General features: G+C 51.8%; 6 protein-coding genes across 6 annotated transcripts; 2 read left to right on the forward strand and 4 right to left on the reverse strand.

Moving 5' to 3' along the window:
• Positions 1–75: 75 nt before the first annotated feature.
• MCYG_07716 (DUF341 domain-containing protein) lies at positions 76–926 on the forward strand (the record flags this gene model as incomplete). Its single annotated transcript, XM_002843887.1, has 2 exons — positions 76–157; positions 235–926. 2 exons carry the CDS (start codon positions 76–78, stop codon positions 924–926), a joined length of 774 nt encoding a protein of 257 aa, XP_002843933.1.
• A 68-nt stretch (positions 927–994) lies between these two features.
• Positions 995–2,289, reverse strand: MCYG_07717 (conserved hypothetical protein; the record flags this gene model as incomplete). The annotated part of the gene is made up of 4 exons (XM_002843888.1): positions 995–1,668; positions 1,726–1,924; positions 2,043–2,098; positions 2,175–2,289. 4 exons carry the CDS (start codon positions 2,287–2,289, stop codon positions 995–997), a joined length of 1,044 nt encoding a protein of 347 aa, XP_002843934.1.
• Positions 2,290–3,173: 884 nt separating this feature from the next.
• On the reverse strand, positions 3,174–4,872 carry MCYG_07718 (n-alkane-inducible cytochrome P450; the record flags this gene model as incomplete). The annotated part of the gene is made up of 5 exons (XM_002843889.1): positions 3,174–3,337; positions 3,404–3,841; positions 3,912–4,254; positions 4,284–4,332; positions 4,376–4,872. 5 exons carry the CDS (start codon positions 4,870–4,872, stop codon positions 3,174–3,176), a joined length of 1,491 nt encoding a protein of 496 aa, XP_002843935.1.
• Positions 4,873–5,269: 397 nt separating this feature from the next.
• On the reverse strand, positions 5,270–6,530 carry MCYG_07719 (chalcone synthase B; the record flags this gene model as incomplete). The annotated part of the gene is made up of 2 exons (XM_002843890.1): positions 5,270–6,338; positions 6,394–6,530. 2 exons carry the CDS (start codon positions 6,528–6,530, stop codon positions 5,270–5,272), a joined length of 1,206 nt encoding a protein of 401 aa, XP_002843936.1.
• An 8,545-nt stretch (positions 6,531–15,075) lies between these two features.
• On the reverse strand, positions 15,076–16,441 carry MCYG_07720 (delta-9 fatty acid desaturase; the record flags this gene model as incomplete). The annotated part of the gene is made up of 7 exons (XM_002843891.1): positions 15,076–15,217; positions 15,265–15,526; positions 15,582–15,662; positions 15,703–15,879; positions 15,904–15,932; positions 16,008–16,221; positions 16,276–16,441. The coding sequence occupies 7 exons, from the start codon at positions 16,439–16,441 to the stop codon at positions 15,076–15,078; spliced, it is 1,071 nt and encodes a 356-aa protein (XP_002843937.1).
• A 550-nt stretch (positions 16,442–16,991) lies between these two features.
• MCYG_07721 (uncharacterized protein) lies at positions 16,992–17,567 on the forward strand (the record flags this gene model as incomplete). The annotated part of the gene is made up of 2 exons (XM_002843892.1): positions 16,992–17,094; positions 17,146–17,567. 2 exons carry the CDS (start codon positions 16,992–16,994, stop codon positions 17,565–17,567), a joined length of 525 nt encoding a protein of 174 aa, XP_002843938.1.
• Positions 17,568–18,483: the final 916 nt, after the last annotated feature.

Consider the following 18,483-nt stretch of genomic DNA (forward strand, 5'->3'; position numbering starts at 1 on the left):
ATACATAGTTACGGCAGAATGAGGATTCTGTGTCTTCATGGCGTTGGCAGCTCAGGCGCCGTCCTGGAGGCGCAGATGGCAAATTTGCAGCGTGAACTGGATCCCAGCTTCGAGCTTGTCTTCGTAGACGGACCGTTCGAGTGCGAGCGAGGCCCTGGTACGTACATAGCATACATAGCAGAGACCTCTTGTGATGGCTCTTGTCTTGTCGGCTCTGTTGACAGTTCACAATAGGCGTTCCGGAGTACATCAGCGGCCCCTTTTACTCCCATACGCAAGGATATTCTCCTGCTCAGATAGCACAGGCGGTTGACTACCTTGAAGACCTGCTCGAGGACGAAGGCCCCTTTGACGGCATCTTCGGGTTCAGCCAGGGGGCAGCGCTGACGCTGTCATATTTCTACCGACAACAAGCATCCGCCAGCTCTCTACGAGCCAGGTTTGCCTGTCTCTTCTCAGCAGTGATGCCGTGTAGCCCCGACGAGGGTATGGGAGATTCAATAATATCAAGGCTGCGAGCTCTAGAGTACGACATCACGGATCGAACAAGGCGCAACGACGAGCATCTGACACCGGCGGAGCAGGAGTTTGTAGACGTGCTACAACTGACGATGGTCGAAGCTTTCATCCACGATCCTCTCTTCCCTTGGACCGACCTGGATGTCTATCGACACGGACAGCACGATGCCATCCCCCGAGTGATGTATCCATCGTTGCTGGCACACAAGATTCAGATCCCAACCGTCCATGTTTGGGGGCAGAACGACGCTGAGTACATGATCAAGATGGCCGAAGTCGCTCGCAGCCTATGCGAGGATTCGATGGCAAAGACGGTCTTACATGCTGGCTCGCACGACGTTCCGAAACGACAGGCTGAGATCAAAGCTGTAGTTCGAACATTCGATTGGCTCCTGGCTCAGTTATAGCTACAGACAGATACAGATACAGCTATATATATATTATATATTCCATCTACTTAACACGACCAAAGTTGTTATAAATGGTTAATATTTAAACCGATGATGGCAAGCTGTGCCAACTTTATATGGTCCTCTGCTTCGATGAGGGTCTCCGCCTGGCCTTGATCCGGCCGGCTGCGATGCCGAGTCTTGATGGTGTCGATATGCTGCTGGAACTCAACAAGCTGGAGAGACACCAGGCTTTCGAGGAGATGTAGCCTCTCACGGAGGTTGACACGATAGGTCGACACGAAGACGTCAACGGCGCCGGCAGCGACATCGACTTCGGGTTCGGATGATAAGGTGTTGCTATCGACGGCACGAAGATACATGGTCCTGTAGCAGTTGGCCATCATTCCACAGATGACACTTATCTGCCTGGCCGTCATGGCGATCAGCATGTCATGCTCTACTCGAGACGCACATCTCTCACATAACATGAATGTCGCCAACGTCTCAATGGAGCTGCGGACGTCGGCAAGGAGCAGGTCGATACGGTTCTCACACGAAGCAGATCTGGATACCAATCTGTTGAGAAATGATATTGAGCTCAGCAGGCAGCAGCCGTCTCCATCAGCATTCACATGCACTGCTTGGCCTCTCTCCAACGATTCCACATCGCCTGCTCTGTCCGTAGCTGACGGCCTAGGTAACGGCGTCAAGGTCATGTCTGGCGTCGGCATCTCCGGAGTCATAATGTCAATAGTAGCTTTCGCTGTCAGTCAAGAACAACATATAGAACCAAATACCAAATAAATACACTTACAAGCTGTGTTGTAGCCACTGCTTGAGCTCGAACTACCGTCTAAATCGTGCTGCATGGGGGTATCGATTATCCAGGGCGTAAACAGAGACTCATCGGTGCAGTTGTCCAGGTTGTCCGGTGCCGATTCTTCACTGTCCTTTGCCTGGCCGCCAGGCTCTGCTTCATCGCACACAGTCCTAGGCACGGCACTCCCACTGCGCTGATGCAGTGCGTTAGTGACTCAATCCCAGGACATATATCCTTCGGTACTCACTCTCTGACGACTCTTGTTTCTTTCCTGTCGTTTGCTCCGCCCCTGATACTCTGGATACACGCACTTGAGTCCCATAGTCACACATCTTTGGCATCTTTTCCGTTCTCCAGAGCAGCGTACCTACAGAGATACGGTTATTCACATATGCCTGTCGGTAGAGGATAGGGACACACCTTTCTAGAACGGCAGATCATACAAGCAATTCGTATCTTGTCTTGTACGTTACGGCTCACTGCAGCAACATGATCTGGGTTCTCAATGTACTCCAAAGTCTCTCGGTCAAGGCTGGTAGAGACAAGTGTGCCAAACATGATTCTACTCGGGCTATAAAATAGTTATACCTAGCTATGACCCCTCCACAACCGGCAGACGGCTTGTTATATACAGATACTCCTATGAGTTAACAGTTGGGAGCCGCGTAAATCCTGCTGCCCTGCATACCTTGTCCTTACTGCAGTTATATCACAGTTCAAGTGGAGATCCAACAACACTGGCATTAGCAGTAACTGATTACTGGTCCCTTCGGTATTTTCCATTGCTAGTGGAGAAGAAACCCCTGGAGGTCCGGAGTAAATCAGGATGCCCCCAAATGTGTTGGCATGGATGGTTGGTGTGGCATTTGGACTTAATTTGTATGGCCTTTCACATTTAATGGCCATTATATAGTAAATATAAGCACCCCGTAGAAGTATTGAGTTCGATGGCCACGACAACTATATTGAATACTCTCTATAATATCTATGCTAGCTATAGGGGAATACCCGTGCTTTTGACCTACCTAGTCGATGATGATTTTATCGCCGCTTAAGAATTAGAACATTGTCGTCTCATACGGGTCTTTTTATATTAACTAGTGGTAAGACATATACTTATAAGGGTATCTAATTATCTCTTTATTACGGATCATCAATAACATAACCTAAGGGTAGCAAACCACGGATAGCTAGGGAAGGCTATTCATAACTTGAGGCTACTAGATAAGGTTCGTACTGGCTATAATGTAGGCTTCCAGAGGAACTGGGCTGATTTTGGCTCGAGTGACGATGGAAAGCCGGCTAAACAAACTGAGATAGAGCACTGTTCTTAATGCTACCAAGTGGTTAACAGCGTAGCTCGCTTTGAACCAGGCCATATGATTCTGGACGGAGCAAATGTGCTTCAGGCCTCAGTATTTTAACCAAAGTAAAATCAATACTTATACAGCCTTTGTTAATTTCACCTGCACGCCTTGGTTGATGCAACAGGTTAAAGTTAGTTTCTCCGTCCATGGGATTGTCGTATTCAAGCCCTCGATATGAGAATATTCCTGCAAGAAGCGCACAAGCACATAGCTCGCCTCTGTCCAGGCGAACTGCTGGCCTGTTCCGTTAACCGTTAGTTAGTAGAGCGTTCGCTAGATCAAGACGACCTCGATGCCACACGCACCTAGACAGATTCTCGGCCCAGCATTGAAAGGCAGAAACTCGAAGCGTGGCCTTGCCTTTTCCCACCTTTCAGGCTTGAATGTGGCGGCATCGTCACCCCAGAGGTCCTTGCGACGATGCATTGACCAAATTTGATATACAATCTCCTGGTCCTTTTTGACGAAGATGGGTGCCATTCCATCCGCTCCGCCACCACGGGGGAGCCAGGTATCTCTGGCGGCACGGCGGAAGTTAATGGGGACTGGGGGATAAAGACGGAGCGTTTCTTTGACAAACCAGTTCAGGTAAGTCATATTTTTAAGGTCTTCGAGCTTAGGATGCCTTTTGCCTAGGTGCTGGTCGATTTCCTGCCGTAGCCTAGCTTGCATCTCGGGGTGTCTGGAGATTTCCCACATGGCCGCGCTCATAAGACAGGCGGTTGTATCACGCCCAGCAAGGACTGGATAGTTACCAAAGCGTCAAATCTCCGTTGCTCTGCTAGTTATCCAGGGGAAGGCTTAGAGACTCACGGATACTTAGCATCTGGCCGCGTATCTTCTCCCTGCTCATCCCTTCCTCTGCAAGGGCATGAAGGAAGGTGTAGTGAGCGCTCTGGTCTCCCTGCAGGGACACCTTTTCTTTCGACAGCGCCTCGGCAATGATCGAGTCGACGTAATCGTGTACTATGCGACATGCCGGTTCATGGTCGGGATCATGATAAAGCCATGACAGCTTTCCAAGCCGGACGCTCTTTGCAATGGCCGCAGAGCCGACATCAAAGGCCCAAGAAAACCGCTGGGCTAGATCCGTGGTTTGAGGATGTAGGGTCCCAGGACAGGGGCCGAAGAAAAACTCGGAGGCGACATCGAGAGTCTAGTAGAATATCGTTAGTATCAACAGACCATTCGACTGATGGATAGCGAGTTAACTTGCATATCGAAAGGCCCAATCCTGCCAATCAATAGGGGTAGGATCCGGAGGAAGAGCGTCAAACCAGACGCCCAGATGTTTCTCAAACAGCTCCAGCTTGATCTGGCTGCGGGCAAAATTGGGCCTGGCCAGCGCCCTCGCGTGCTCCCAGACCTGACCGTCAGCGTTGAGCAGGCCAATGCCCGCAAACCTAACCGAGAGAGCTCTGCGGCGCTCGCCAATCTCGAAATCGGGGAACTTCGAGGCCAGCACCGCATGTATGTTCTGCGGTTCGTTTGTCATGATGATCGGATTGCCCATCAGGTTGATCTCAAACGTGTTACCAATGTTGGCGAAATGGCCGCTGTCCCAGAACTCGAGGAACCTATTGTTTTTGGCGGCCTTCATGACCTTGGGCAGATGGTCGATACCCAGAAAGGGGTCGAGGTTGCGCGGTTGTCGCAGCGGCTGGCAGCCATTCGAGGCCGCAAAGCGCCTGCGACGGAGCCATAGATCGAGCCTGGAGTAGATCAAGACGAGAGCCACAAGCCCGGCAGCCAGGAGGAAGAATAAGTTGATCATGATAACGGCCGTCTGGTGAGTTCTGCAGCCCTTCTAGCCTCCAGTAAACCCAGCGGTATATACAGTCGTAGGGCCATCCATGCTGGGTGAGAGCAGCGAGCATCGTAGTCAAGCCCGCTGACCTTCGGACTTCCGAACCTGCATGAGCAACCGCATAGATGGTTGCCTGGCAAGGATATTTAGCTGGCAGTGGCCGACTCTGCTCCCCCTGTCGAGGGTCCGTCCCTTGTCTCTCTTATGAGATAGCTCGTTGTCACTATTTCGAGGCATTAGTTAGGCCCAACAGAACAGGACATCAGCGGCTTATACGGGACTGACGCTTCTAACGGGAGACACAATGCACTTATAGATGTAGAAAGATGTAGTTCTCAGATGTCTACTTCGAAGTAGTTATATCTCAATAGTCCTGATCATCATCGCTGTCGATGCCAGACTCGCGCAGACGCTTCAAGAGCGCCATCTCGCAGACCAAACCAGGCCCAAAAGACGTTGCAACAACATGATCCTTGCCTCGTCCCATCGTCCGTAGCAGATCCAGAACGGCCAGGACCGTCGGGCTCGAAGAGTTTCCTCGCGTCTTGTATATCTGCTTGGTCGCCCTGAGCTGGTCCTCAGTCAACCCGAGCTCGTCTTTGGCGCCGATGATGATGGCTTCGCCGCCGGGATGCAAGGCCCAGTCGAAGTCTGCGACATCCAGCTTTGCCGCTTCGACCTTATCGCAGTAAGACGGTAGAAGCTGGTCGAACAGCGGGCGGATGGCTCTTTTCGTGTACGTAGGCACATCGCGAGTAAGGATCGTGCGAAAACCGCCCATCTCAGCGAAGAATCCCATATGCTGGACGGAGTCTGGGATGGTCGTATTCCCCCATTCAAGCAGCTGGAAGAGCGGTTCCTTTTCATTGCTGCTGCTGCTGAGGCCGTACTCGTTGCAGAGGACGAAGGCTGCCGCCGCGTCTGAGAAGAGAACGCCAGCGATGTTCAGGTTGTCCGGGTCCGTACAGTCCTCAGCTTCGGCCAGGTCGTGCCTCACATTGGGCGTACACAGCTCGCAGGCAAAGGCCAGGATGCGAGCAGGCTTCCCTCTCGCCGCTGCGCCGCTCGCTATCTGGGCTGCCGTCCGCATGATGGCCAATCCTCCCGCGCAGCCAACGCCGTGGAGGAGGATACGCTCCGTGTTCAGGGGCAGGTCCAGCTTGCGGTTGACCAGCAGGTCGTACCCTGGGTTCCCCTGGTTGGTGCAGGTCACGGCGATGGTGTGGGTGATGTCGGATGGCCTGCCAGCCCATTCACCAAGCGCCTTGCGACATGCCTGGACGGCGAGGTTGACGCCGTTCTCGCGGTAGAAGCCGTCGAGCTCTTTGATAGACGGAGGCTCAGCCTGGCATCCAAAGCCCTTTTCATAGCTCTGGATGGCCGAGCGTGTGTCGATGCCGCTGCCACGGTTGATCTCCAGCAGTTTCTTCAGCCTGTAGATGTCAGTGAGTCCGTTCTTGACTGTAGGTCTGGAGTATGTCTGCTCACCCTGGCTTCTCGATATCATGGTAGCGCTGGGCAAATTCGGCCAGTCTCTCTGGGCCCAGAAGATAGGGAGGATACTGGGCCCCGATGCCTGTTATCCATAGCCCTGGCGCTTCATCGACCTTTGATATGCCGTTCATCTTGTTGGTGCTTTGAATAACGGCGGCGGTTAGAGATCTCAAAGTTGATATCTCGACTTTGAACACAAGCTGATGCCAACAACGACTGAATCGAAGGATACCAGATATCTAGAATACCAGCTATCAGACCCTTGCATCATGAGATTCGGTGCTATTGCTTTTTTCCGGTGCAGCTGGTTATATCAGTGAAGTCGGACTTCCGACTGAGCAGAACATTCGGCCAAAGCGACAGCAATGCATCAAGTTGACTCCCTGCATACGGCATTCCGTTCAATTTCCTGCCCATGGGAGCCCGTGGAGATGGTCTCCAGGAAGTATACCATCTGATTAAAAGGGATGGCAGTGCCTGAGTGTCCGTTTTGAATGAATATCAAACCATCCTCGATATCAACATCAAAATGCCTGAAAGCAACAACGGGGCTCATTCTCACCTTGACGGCACAGTCAACGGAGCCAGCCATGTCAATGGAACAAACGGAGTCAACAGTACCAACACTGTCAATGGAGCAAATGGAGCCAGCGGACAGGTTAATGGCAGCGTGAATGGCAACGGGATACCCAACGAGGCCAACGGAGTCAAGGCCAATGGAAATGTCCACAACAGCTACAGCTCACAGCCCGGCATCGAGCAGACATACGAGCCCATCGCCATCTGTGGGATGGGCCTGCGTCTCCCTGGCGGTGTCACCGATAGTGACGGCTTCTGGGACTTGCTGCTCAACAAGAGATCAGGCAGATGCAAAGTCCCCAAGGACCGCTACAACGGCGAGAACTGGTACGGGCCTGGCAAGATCGGCCATACGGCCAGCACGTACGGACACTTCCTCGATAACGTCTCGCTCTCCAACATGGACGCATCGTTTTGGTCGATGACGAAGAAGGAGATCGGGTGTCTCGACCCTCAGCAGCGGCTAGCGCTCGAGGTCGTGTACGAATGTCTACAGGATGCTGGCCAAAAGGCTCAGGATATGCGCGGGAAGAAGGTCGGCGTCTACATGGGCAGTTTTGAAGGCGACTGGCTAGAGCTTGACGGCCGTGATACGCAGAACTATCATTCCTACCGTATCACCGGCTATGGTGACTACATGGCAGCTAATCGGATCAGCTACGAGTTCGGTTTCATGGGCCCCAGTGTGACCATCAGAACTGCTTGCTCGTCCTCGCTGACGGGCCTACATGATGCTTGCCGGGCCCTTCACTCGGGAGAGTGTGAGTCCGCTGTCGTTACAGCATCCAATATCATCTACTCGCCCCGGACCACCATCACGCTCCAGGAACAGGGCGTCCTCTCCCCCAGCGGGTACTGCAAGACCTTTGATGCCGATGCTGATGGCTACGTGCGTGCAGAAGCTGTGTCAGCTGTCTATATAAAGAAGCTATCTGATGCCGTGCGCGATGGTGACCCAGTCCGCTCTGTCATCCTGTCAACCTGTATCAACGCCGGTGGCAGAGCACCTACACTCACCTCACCCAATGCAATTGCCCAGGAGGCATTGATCAGACGAGGCCATGCTCTTGCAGGCCTTGCTGACCTTTCTCGGACAGCCATGATCGAGTGCCATGGCACAGGAACTGCCGTAGGAGACCCTATCGAGGCCCAAGCCGTCGCCAACGTCTACGGAGAATGGGGCATCTACATCGGATCTGTCAAACCCAACCTGGGCCATAGTGAAGGAGCCTCTGGCCTGTCCAGTCTCATGAAGATGACCCTGGCCCTGGAGAACAACATCATCCCCCCGAATCTCAACTTCAACACGCCAAATCCTAAGATTCCCTTCGAGGACGCCGGACTTAAAGTCCCCACAGATCCGCTGCCGTGGCCTGCTGACCGTGACAAGGTCGTAGGTGTCAATTCCTTCGGTATCGGCGGTTCTAACGCACACGTTGTCCTCGCCTCGCCCGACTGGCCGGGGCTTGATAGAACTATCAAGGCTCTCCCCCGACAGCTTGGTCAAATAGCTACCAATGATGTACCACTCGATTCTCAATCGCCGCGCCTGCTTCTCTTCTCAGCTAAGCATCCGGATTCTCTGCGCAGGATGATCCAGGACCACCAATCTTACCGTCTCTCCAATCCATCTTGCCTGCAGGACATGGCCTTCTCTCTAGGCACACGGCGAGATGTTCTGAGCCACCGTGCCTTTTGCGTTGCAAATGCTGTCGATGACTGGATCCCTGTGCATACTCCAAAGTCTGGCTTTCCTGAGCCTACAAATCTAGTCTTCACCTTCAGCGGACAGGGCGCACAGTGGGCACAGATGGGCAAAGCACTTATCGAAGCTGTGCCCGTGTTCAGAGAGAGCATTGACGCTATGGACAGGTTCCTCCAGACGCTCATAGATGGACCAGAATGGTCTCTGAGCGGTGAGTATCACCATTCGAAAATATTCGAATATCGAGCTAATCTTTCATAACAGAGCAGATTATGGCACCCAAGAAGACCAGCCGCATCTCAGAGGCTGAGCTCTCCCAGCCCTGCTGCACGGCAATCCAGGTGGCCTTGGTAGACCTTCTTGCATCTTATAGTGTCCATCCTGATGCAGTTGTCGGCCACTCAAGCGGTGAAATCGCTGCTGCCTATGCCGCTAGAGCTATCTCACGCTCAGAGGCCATCTTGATTGCGTACTACCGCGGCAGGCTTATGCTTGAAACTGATCCGATGAGCTGCCCTGGGGGTATGGCCGCCATTGGCCTTGGAGCTGAATCGGCGCAGCAGTACCTTGAGCCAGGCGTGTCGATCGGATGCGAAAACAGTCCCGATAGCACTACCCTCACCGGGCGACAAAGCCGTTTTGGAAAAGGTGATGGAATCAATCAAAGCAGCTCATCCAGATGTTCTTGTCCGGGCATTGCGGGTTGACAGGGCTTATCACTCTCGTAAGTCATAGCTGTTACCCTTAACTGACCTAATCCTCGATGGATTATAGCAGTTCTGCTAACGACTCTTCAAGACCATATGCAAAAGATTGCATCCCTCTACTTATCCAAGCTGCGGGGGAATGTCAGCCCATCGAACCCTCAAACCCCTTTCTTCTCCAGCGTGAGCTGCAAGAGAATCCACTATGGTCAGGACCTCGGCGCAGAGTGCTGGGTCCAGAACCTGGTTTCTCCCGTCCGTTTCTCCACTGCCGTGTCCAATCTTGTCTCAGCCATCCAAGAGCCGAAGACGTTCCTTGAAATCGGACCGCACTCAGCCCTCGCCGGCCCAATCAGGCAGATCCTCAAGGCAGCTCAGTCATCAGATGCCTACATCAACGTACTCACGCGAGGGAAGAACTCGCATGCAGAGCTGCTGCGAAGCTTGGGTGAGCTCTGGCTAACCAACCACCGGCTTGACCTTGCAGCAATTGTAGGGAGTGGCACTTTTCTGGCAAACCTCCCACGATATCCCTGGCACTACGAAGAGTCACTTTGGCAAGAGTCCCGTCTAGCTCGAGAGTATAGGCTGCGTGAGCATCCCCATCATGAGCTCCTCGGGTCCCGCATTCTTGAAAGTACGAGCCAAGCTCCGGCCTGGCGCAACCTATTGCGACTTGAGAGCGTTCCTTGGATCAAGGAGCATGAGATCGTTGGTGATGTTGTGCTTCCTGGCGTGGGTTTCTTCTGCATGGCTGGTGAAGCAGCGAGACAGCTTACCGGGTCTGAGGAATTTACCGTGCGGAGGGTTCATATTCGATCGGCCCTTGTACTGAGTGAAGAGACGGCCACTGAGATTGTGACGCAGCTGAGTCGAGCTGCTGTGACCAGCTCAGTTGAGTCGCCCTGGTACGATTTTAGCATCTCAAGCTATAACAACGGGAGCTGGACCAAGCATGCCTTTGGACAAGTGCTTGGTGGCTCAGATGCCGAGCATGAGAGCAAGGTGCCTCCAAAGATGGACCCTTTACCGCGCGTGCTGTCATCGCATACATGGTACCGTCAAATGCGCACCCTTGGTCTCGAGTACGGCGGCTTGTTCATGGGCCTACGAGACCTCACGGCGCACCCAAGGGAACAGAAGATAGTTGCATCAATAACAAACTATGTGCCCGATGGCCCAGGGCAATCCACCTATGCAGTACATCCGGCAACCCTTGACTGTCTTCCCCAAGGCCTTGCACCGGCGACCACCCGCGGCCTCACCAGGCTGTTCAGTAATGCGGCTTTGCCGACGTATGTGGAGGAGTTTTACGTCAAGCCACCCTCGTCCGCCAATATGAAGATCATGGTCGAGGTTACTGAGCAGCGCCAGGCGGCTTACATTGGCCACGCTGTTGCTGTCTGTGATGGACAAGTCGTTGTTGAGGCCAGCGGATACATGATGTCCACCATCGGTGGGCAGGAGGAGGACGAAGAGGCACAGGACCGCCACGCCGCAGTCGAGCTAGAGTGGAAGGAAGATATCAACCTTCTGGATCCAACGACCTTGATCTCTCAAGCAAAGGATCGTTCCTCTGCCAACCGGATCTTGGACCGATTCGCAGCCTTGAGCATGGCGGGAACATCCCAGTGGTTGAACGACGGCTGCTCTGAGCCAACACGCAGCCATCTCGGTGAATATAAAGCCTGGTTAATTGAGCATGTCAAGGCTCTGCTCGAGGATCACAGTGACATCACTTTGATGGATACAAGCACACGGGAAGCTCTGGCTCTAGATTTATATGCCCAGCTACAACAGACGGAGGCCCATGCCGCTGCTGTAGCCATCCACCGCATCGCATCGTCTTGTGACGGTATCTTTACTGGAGAGATAGATGAGCTGGGTCTGCTTCTTGAAGACGGCGTCCTGCACCGTCTGTATGACTTCATGCAGAACTCTGAATATGCGGCTTTCCTAGACCTGTTGGCACATCGCAAGCCCAATATGCGTGTCCTCGAGATTGGTGCTGGCACAGGTGGAACGACCGCTACAATCCTGCCAGTTCTTCGCTCTGCCTACGGTGAACGCATGTATCTCTCTTATACATACACAGACGTGTCGCCCGGCTTCTTCCCTGCCGCGAGGGAGCGCTTTAAGAATTATGCCGCCGTTGAATACGCAGTGCTTGATATTTCCCAGGATCCGATAGAGCAACAATTCAAGCCAGCGTCTTTCGATCTGGTTATTGCCTGCAACGTAAGTTATTGTCACACACACCCAGGGGTATTTTTGACTACTTTAAATAAGATATGGACGCTGACTTTAGCCGCAGGTCCTTCATGCTACCCCGAATATCAACCAAACGCTCTCTCATGTCCGGACATTGCTGCATCCGCGAGGACGACTCTTTCTTCAAGAGCTCTCACCAGGTGAGTCAAGTGAATGAATCAACCGTAAAAGCCCCATGACGAAGCTAACAAAGCAAGAAACAAAATGGATCAATTTCGTAATGGGTGTGCTTCCGGGATGGTGGCTAGGTAAGGAGGACTCGCGCTTCCCAGAGCCATATATGAACAGGGAACGATGGTACGATGAGCTTCGCAAAGCAGGCTTTGCTACTATGGCTGCCATCTATGATGGCTACTTGAACAATAATATCATCGCGACGCCTGATCTGGGTACCGACATTGCGAGGAAGTCGAAACGTGTTACTCTCTTGCTGCCAGCCGACTATAACAGCAATAAGAACGATTCATCCCGGCACATTGAAGACCTAGAAAATGGTCTGTTTGCCTCTGGCTACGCCGTTGACAGATACCCGCTTGACGGATGTACATCGCAGCCACTGCCTCCAAACCAAGATGTTGTGTCTGCACTCGATCTAGCAAAGCCATTCTTCATATCGCTCGATGAGACCCAGTTTACCAACTTCCAGGCCTTTATCCAGCAGGCCAAAGAAGCCCAGTGTGGTGTCTTCTGGGTCACTGGCGCATGTCAAGCCGGGAGGGTGGACCCTAATTTTGCGCCGGTTGTTGGCGTCGCCCGCGTCCTCCGTACTGAGATGAGTTTGGACTTTGCACTGCTTGAGATCCCGCAAAGCGACTGGAGTCACAGCCTGGGGCCTATTGTACCTTGTGTTCTGGAAGAGTTCCAATTCGGGAGAGATGTTAGCGCCGCTAGAGATGGGAACAGTGAGATTAATGCTGAAGTTGAATGGGCGCATGTTGATGGCAAGACACTTATAGCACGCTACCATTTTGTTCGCGTTACAGAAGAGCTGAAGACGCAGCTAGGCCCCAATATGAGCCAGACTATGCCCGTCCGGAAGCTGGAGCAGCATAAGCCCGGCCTTGCAAGTACGTTGTTCTGGAAGCCGCTGCCAGCGCCATCATTAGGTGAAGAGGATGTGCGGGTTGATATCAAGGCCGTCGGTGTGAATTTCAAGGTGTGTAGCTACGGTGGCTCAAGAAATTATTCTCTCATATTAGCCAGGAGGCTGACCTGATTTTGCTATAGGATATTTTGATTTCCCTTGGAATCGTTACCGAAACCGCCACAATTGGCCGCGGATTGGGATGCGAGTGCGCCGGTATTGTCTCTGAGATAGGCGCAAAAGTCACCAGACATCAGGTTGGCGATCGAATAGTTATGAATTGGAGTGGCTCCTATACCACCAGCCATAATGTCTCGCAATATGTCTGTGCCAAAATCCCTGACGAGATGAGCTTCGAGGACGCTGCGGTTATGCCGGCGGTTTACTGCACGGCTATCTATGGGCTAATTGATGCAGGACACCTGTCAGCGGGCATGGTATGTGTTCCCTAACATCAGACGGATAAGAGTGTCCAATGCTAAGAGAGTTACAGTCTGTCTTGATACACTCTGCTACTGGCGGCGTAGGCATTGCAGCTATCCAACTCGCTCAGATGCTAGGCGCAGAGGTAAGCAGTGCACCGTCCACTATTATTCCGTTTCCTCAAAAATGGTAAAGCCACTAACAGGTATGTTGATAGATATACTGCACTGTTGGTAGCCAACCTAAGCTTGACTTCCTCAAAGATCACTTCGGGATTCCGCGTGAGAACATCTTCAATTCACGAGATGCCAGCTTCCTGCCCGGTATCATGGAAAGGACAGGCGGTCGTGGCGTCGATGTTGTCCTTAACTCTCTCTCTGGCGAACTACTTCACGCATCATGGAAATGCGTTGCTGAGTTCGGCACATTCGTGGAGATCGGCCGTCGGGATTTTATCGGGCAAGGCAAGCTTGCTATGGAGCAGTTCGAATCGAATCGCTCATTTGTAGGCTTCGACTTGGCTCATCTGGGCACCGAACGACCCTGGGTGGTCGAGGGACTCATACAGCGCGCCATCAAGTTCTACCATGAGGGACATGTGAAGCCTATCATTTCCAACCGGTTTTCAGCCATGAATATCTCAGAGCCGTTTCGCTACATGCAGAAAGCACAGCATATTGGCAAACTCGTTGTAACAATGCCCGAAAATCCAGACGATTTACCCGTTGAGGCTTGCTACCATGAGTTGAAACTTCGCGATGACCGAGCATATCTTTTCGTCGGTGGCCTCGGTGGCTTGGGTAGGGCTGTTGCGGCATGGTTGGCTGAAAAGGGGGCAAGGCATATTGTCTTCCTTTCCCGATCAGCAGGCTCAATGCCGAAAGATGATCCCTTCATCCAGGAGCTTACGGCACTGGAGTGCCAGGCCACGCTCGTATCTGGTGATGTGACCAAGTATGAGGACGTAGTGCACGCAGTCAAGTCTGCTGGGAAACCAGTTGCCGGAGTGCTTCAAGCCTCAATGGTTCTTAGAGTAAGTAGTCTTTCTTCTTTTCATTTTCTTTTCATTTTGGCACTGACAGAACTAGGACGGTGAGCTTGCTACCATGCCGTGGGCCGACTGGCTCATTGCATCGCAGCCCAAGATCCAGGGCACTTGGAATCTACACCACGCTTTGCAGAAGGAACAAGAAGAGCCACTGGACCTTTTCTTTCTATTCAGCTCTGCCGGTGCTATGAGTGGCCAATGGGGCCAAGCAAATTATAATGCTGGTAACACATTCCTGGACTCATTCGTTTCATACCGACACTCACTTGGCCTACCAGCTAGCTCTCTGAACATTGGAGTTATTGGAGACGTTGGATATGTGAGCGAAAACTCGGGTCTTCTCGACTCCTTGCGGGTTACGGGCCAGTACATCACTAGTGAACTCGATTTGCTAGACTGTATTGAACTCATGCTTAAGCGGTCCTCACCTAGGCTGGCCAATGCCACCAAGGATAAACACGTCCGCTGGGTCCAGAATTCTCAGCTCGCCATGGGGCTGCGGTCCACAATCCCTATTTCTTCTCCTACGAATCGGGTCATCTGGCGTCATGACCCGCGCATGTCAGTATACCGGAATGTTGAGAGCGTAGATGCATCCGCATCCGCAGGTTCAAGCTCCTCAGCGGACGAGCAGCTAACGCAGTTCCTGCGCGATGTAAGCTCGAACAAAGCCCTTCTTAACGCTCCTGAGACAAGTGTGAGATTAGCCAAAGAGCTCCGCAGGATGTTGGTTGGGTTCATGATGAAGTCTGAGGCGGACATCGACTTGGAGGCGTCACTCGCAATGGTAGGCATTGACTCGCTAATTAGCGTAGAGCTCCGGAGCTGGATTCGGAGGAAGTGCGGTGTGGACATTACGACTCTAGAGATTTTGAGGGCAGAGACTCTGAATGATCTGGCCGCGGTGGTCCAGGTGAAGTTGGCCGAGAAGTACAAGGCCAGGGGCTAATTCTGGATATTTATGGCCTACATTGGCAGTTAATGGAAGACTTTGCAGGGCAATACTGGTTAAACCCAGAAATCAATAGTCTACAATCTACACAGCCTATGCTATGGAACGTCCTTCTCAGGGTTTGTCTGCCTCCAGACATCTACCACACGCACGGCGAAGAGGATATTGTGTGCAGCATTAGAGTGGTTGTAGACACCACTGTTAAACATGGCAGTAGAATCCTTGCCAATAACTGAGCGAATCGAAACTTTTCCACCTGGATACCCTTCGACAAAGTCAGACACATCATGAAAAATGCCAGCAATAGCGATGAGACCTTTGCTACTTGCAGCGTCTGCAAGGAAACCACCCGGCTCAACCACTGACAGCTGGTATAGCGGAATTCCTCAGTCAAGCCTTGATCGCTTTGCATCAACCTTCTTCCGCAACCGCTAGGTACGGCCCTTTTCCATCTTGTTGGCGCAGAACTGCTTGAGGTTTGAGACCAGACCCAGCTTCTTCCACAACCAGATAGACCATTTAGTGGGATCATATTGCCACCATTCAATTGCATTACGATAGTCAGAGTGAAATTATAGATATCAATGCGGCCAGGTATCTCATGATTCTGCTTCAGGATCATCCGCATGTAGTGTGGATGAACACTGTACGAGTCCTTCTCCGCGTCAGTCCATCTGTGATGCGCTTGATGCTTGCTCCAGAAGCGAATTGAGCCTTAGATAGCACCACCACCAGCACAAGCAAGAAAAGTCTTGGGCGGGTGGATCCTAATAATACAACAGCACAGATGATATTAACAGTTTTTGAATCAAGGTGACAAGACAAAGCAGATGATAACTCACGCTTCATAGGATCGGTGTACCCATGGTCGATAGTAGACAGCAGTGATACCCAATCCAGTCCAGAAATAGTAGACAACTACCCAAACAGCAGTTTTAAGTCTCAGAGTGACGAAGAATGCGGCAGTACAGCCCAGCGTCGGCAGGATCAAGATGAGCGCTGTATTAATCCAAGCGTAATAGGTTGCTCCCTGATTTGCGGTCTTTGGTAGCTCAGCTTCGCAGCGGCTATTTTGGCTATCAGATTAATGGATATTGGAAAGTTAGAGACGAACGGAACTGTGGGATGGAAGAAAAGAGAAAGCGAATAGAACAACGGAAACCATAGTGAAAAATAGAATATCAATCAACAGAGAGCATGCTTCAAAGAATACGATGAATGGTTGGGAATATAAAGGCTTCAGGGGTTGTTCAATAGACCTGGCATTGTCCTGCATTTCTGCTCGCCTACTATAGGGCCGGATATGCTCATATCCTTGGATCCAAAGGGCAGAGTATACACAGTACACCAGGTTATACCCTGAATTCCAAGGGCAGAGTACACCGGGTTATTCGGCCGCAGATATGTACCCTCCCAAATGTAACCCCTTAGGACAAGGCAATGATTAGCCGTGCCAATAAGAGATGCATTTACTTTTGAATAACTGTTGGTATCCGATTGAAACCAAGGGAGAGATGCATGGTAGAACAAGGCCTCCCAACCTAATCCTCAAGACCCCAGCAACGATATAATCCGAGCAGGGGCTAGAAGTCTTTAAAGGCCGAGATATTACCACCTGGAGAGCTGTCTGCTCGGCCATGCACGAAGAAATGGAATACACCTATCGTCCAGCTTGCTCCCGATGCCATGCTCAAAAGCTGCGGTGCATCCGTCACCAGAGGAACAAGAGTTGCGCCCGATGTATGCGGGCCGGGGTAGAATGCGCTCCGCGGCCCTCGAGACGCTTCCGTCAGAATGATAGTAATAATGCAGCCCCTGCACTCACAATGTCGCCTAACCGAAGGGAAATGGAGGCTTTAATAGCCCCAGGGAGGTCAGAATTCCTCCACTCGCCGCCCGCTTCGGCACACGATAACCTGGAGCAGCTAGGTAAGAGGTCCATGGTGCGATGCCGAATCGCAATACTGACCATGAACTCAGCCGTGTGGAGCGACAGTGGGAACGGTGTTTCCATCGATGATACACTCTTCACGACCCCTTCAGATTCCCTTTTCTCTGGGATAGATTCCGTGGCATTGCCCGTATTGCGTGAGACACAAGGACCGTTGGATCCAGCTTTGGTCAGCGCGGTGGATGCGCCAACGTGCGGGTGCGCAGTATCACCATACATGCCGGACGCGAGTAGTAAAAATTCCAATCAGCAGCATCTTACCAGTTGGACAGATACCCTCCTGAGCATAAACTCCAAGTCTCTGGACCTTCAACGATCCATGACTGAATTCAGCCGCCGCTGCCAGAGCCTGCGCGACAGCTCGGCATACAACACCACCATATGCTCCACTAGAACCGACAATCGAGCTAGTGACCAAGTTCATAGAGCTATTAAGCGGTCCCGATATTGAAAAGGCGTACAGCAGTCTGACCCATGGCACGTTCAATAATCGAGCAAATAACTTTCTCCTGCTCTCCTGCTGCATGCGTCTCTTGGACATTATTCAAGTATTCTTCTCATGCGTTCAGAATCTCCTGGCCCAAAGCCGTGACTCTGGTCATCATGTTCAGTCCATCACCACCGCGCTCCGGAACACAATTCCGTGCATCATGGTGGGATCTGTATCAATGCACAATAGTCCCAGGGCACAAGCCGTTGTGTTTTTCAGTTTCATAGAGACGTTAGTGAGTACCCTGCATGATAGGGTGGCTGCGATTCCTGGAGCAACAGGAGACTCTTCTAATCATCTCTCCAACTCACGATGTTGTGCCTGCAACTCAGACGAAATGGCCCCTCTCTGGTCAAAGATCATGGAGAATACGGATACGTCTTTCCAAAGGCTTGCAGCAGAATTGAAGGAGACTCTGGCTAAATGTAATGACTACTTTGTATAAAAGCATGTGTGTTCAAACAAAGACGGAGCGGGTGGATCTTGCCAACCAGTAGTGGCCTATAGTCGGTTATATAGTGGGCTCTGGACGTTATATATTTTTATGATCATCCAACAAGCTGAGATTAGGTTGCTCCCGCGCGGGCCGCCAGCGACTAACTTGGCATTGACCAACGCGGCTAAATGTCCAAGTACCATTAACAAATTACGCCGGCCAGTGTTGCCGTCCATGTCATCATGGGCTGATGACCGTCAGAGGTAAATGGTTCTTTATGTGATTTTAATAATGGACTGCATTCTTACTAGAGAAGTTCGAATCTTGCTAGTTTGGGTTTCTCCTTTATTACTATTGTGCTGGGTTCAATAGTTATGCTGCTTGGTATATCTTGACGCTACAAGCTGCCTACCAAATCCTTGCTAAATCTCTGGCTAATAA

Source organism: Microsporum canis, genomic scaffold (genome assembly GCF_000151145.1).
Source record: "Microsporum canis CBS 113480 supercont1.7 genomic scaffold, whole genome shotgun sequence".
Lineage (NCBI taxonomy): Eukaryota > Fungi > Ascomycota > Eurotiomycetes > Onygenales > Arthrodermataceae > Microsporum > Microsporum canis.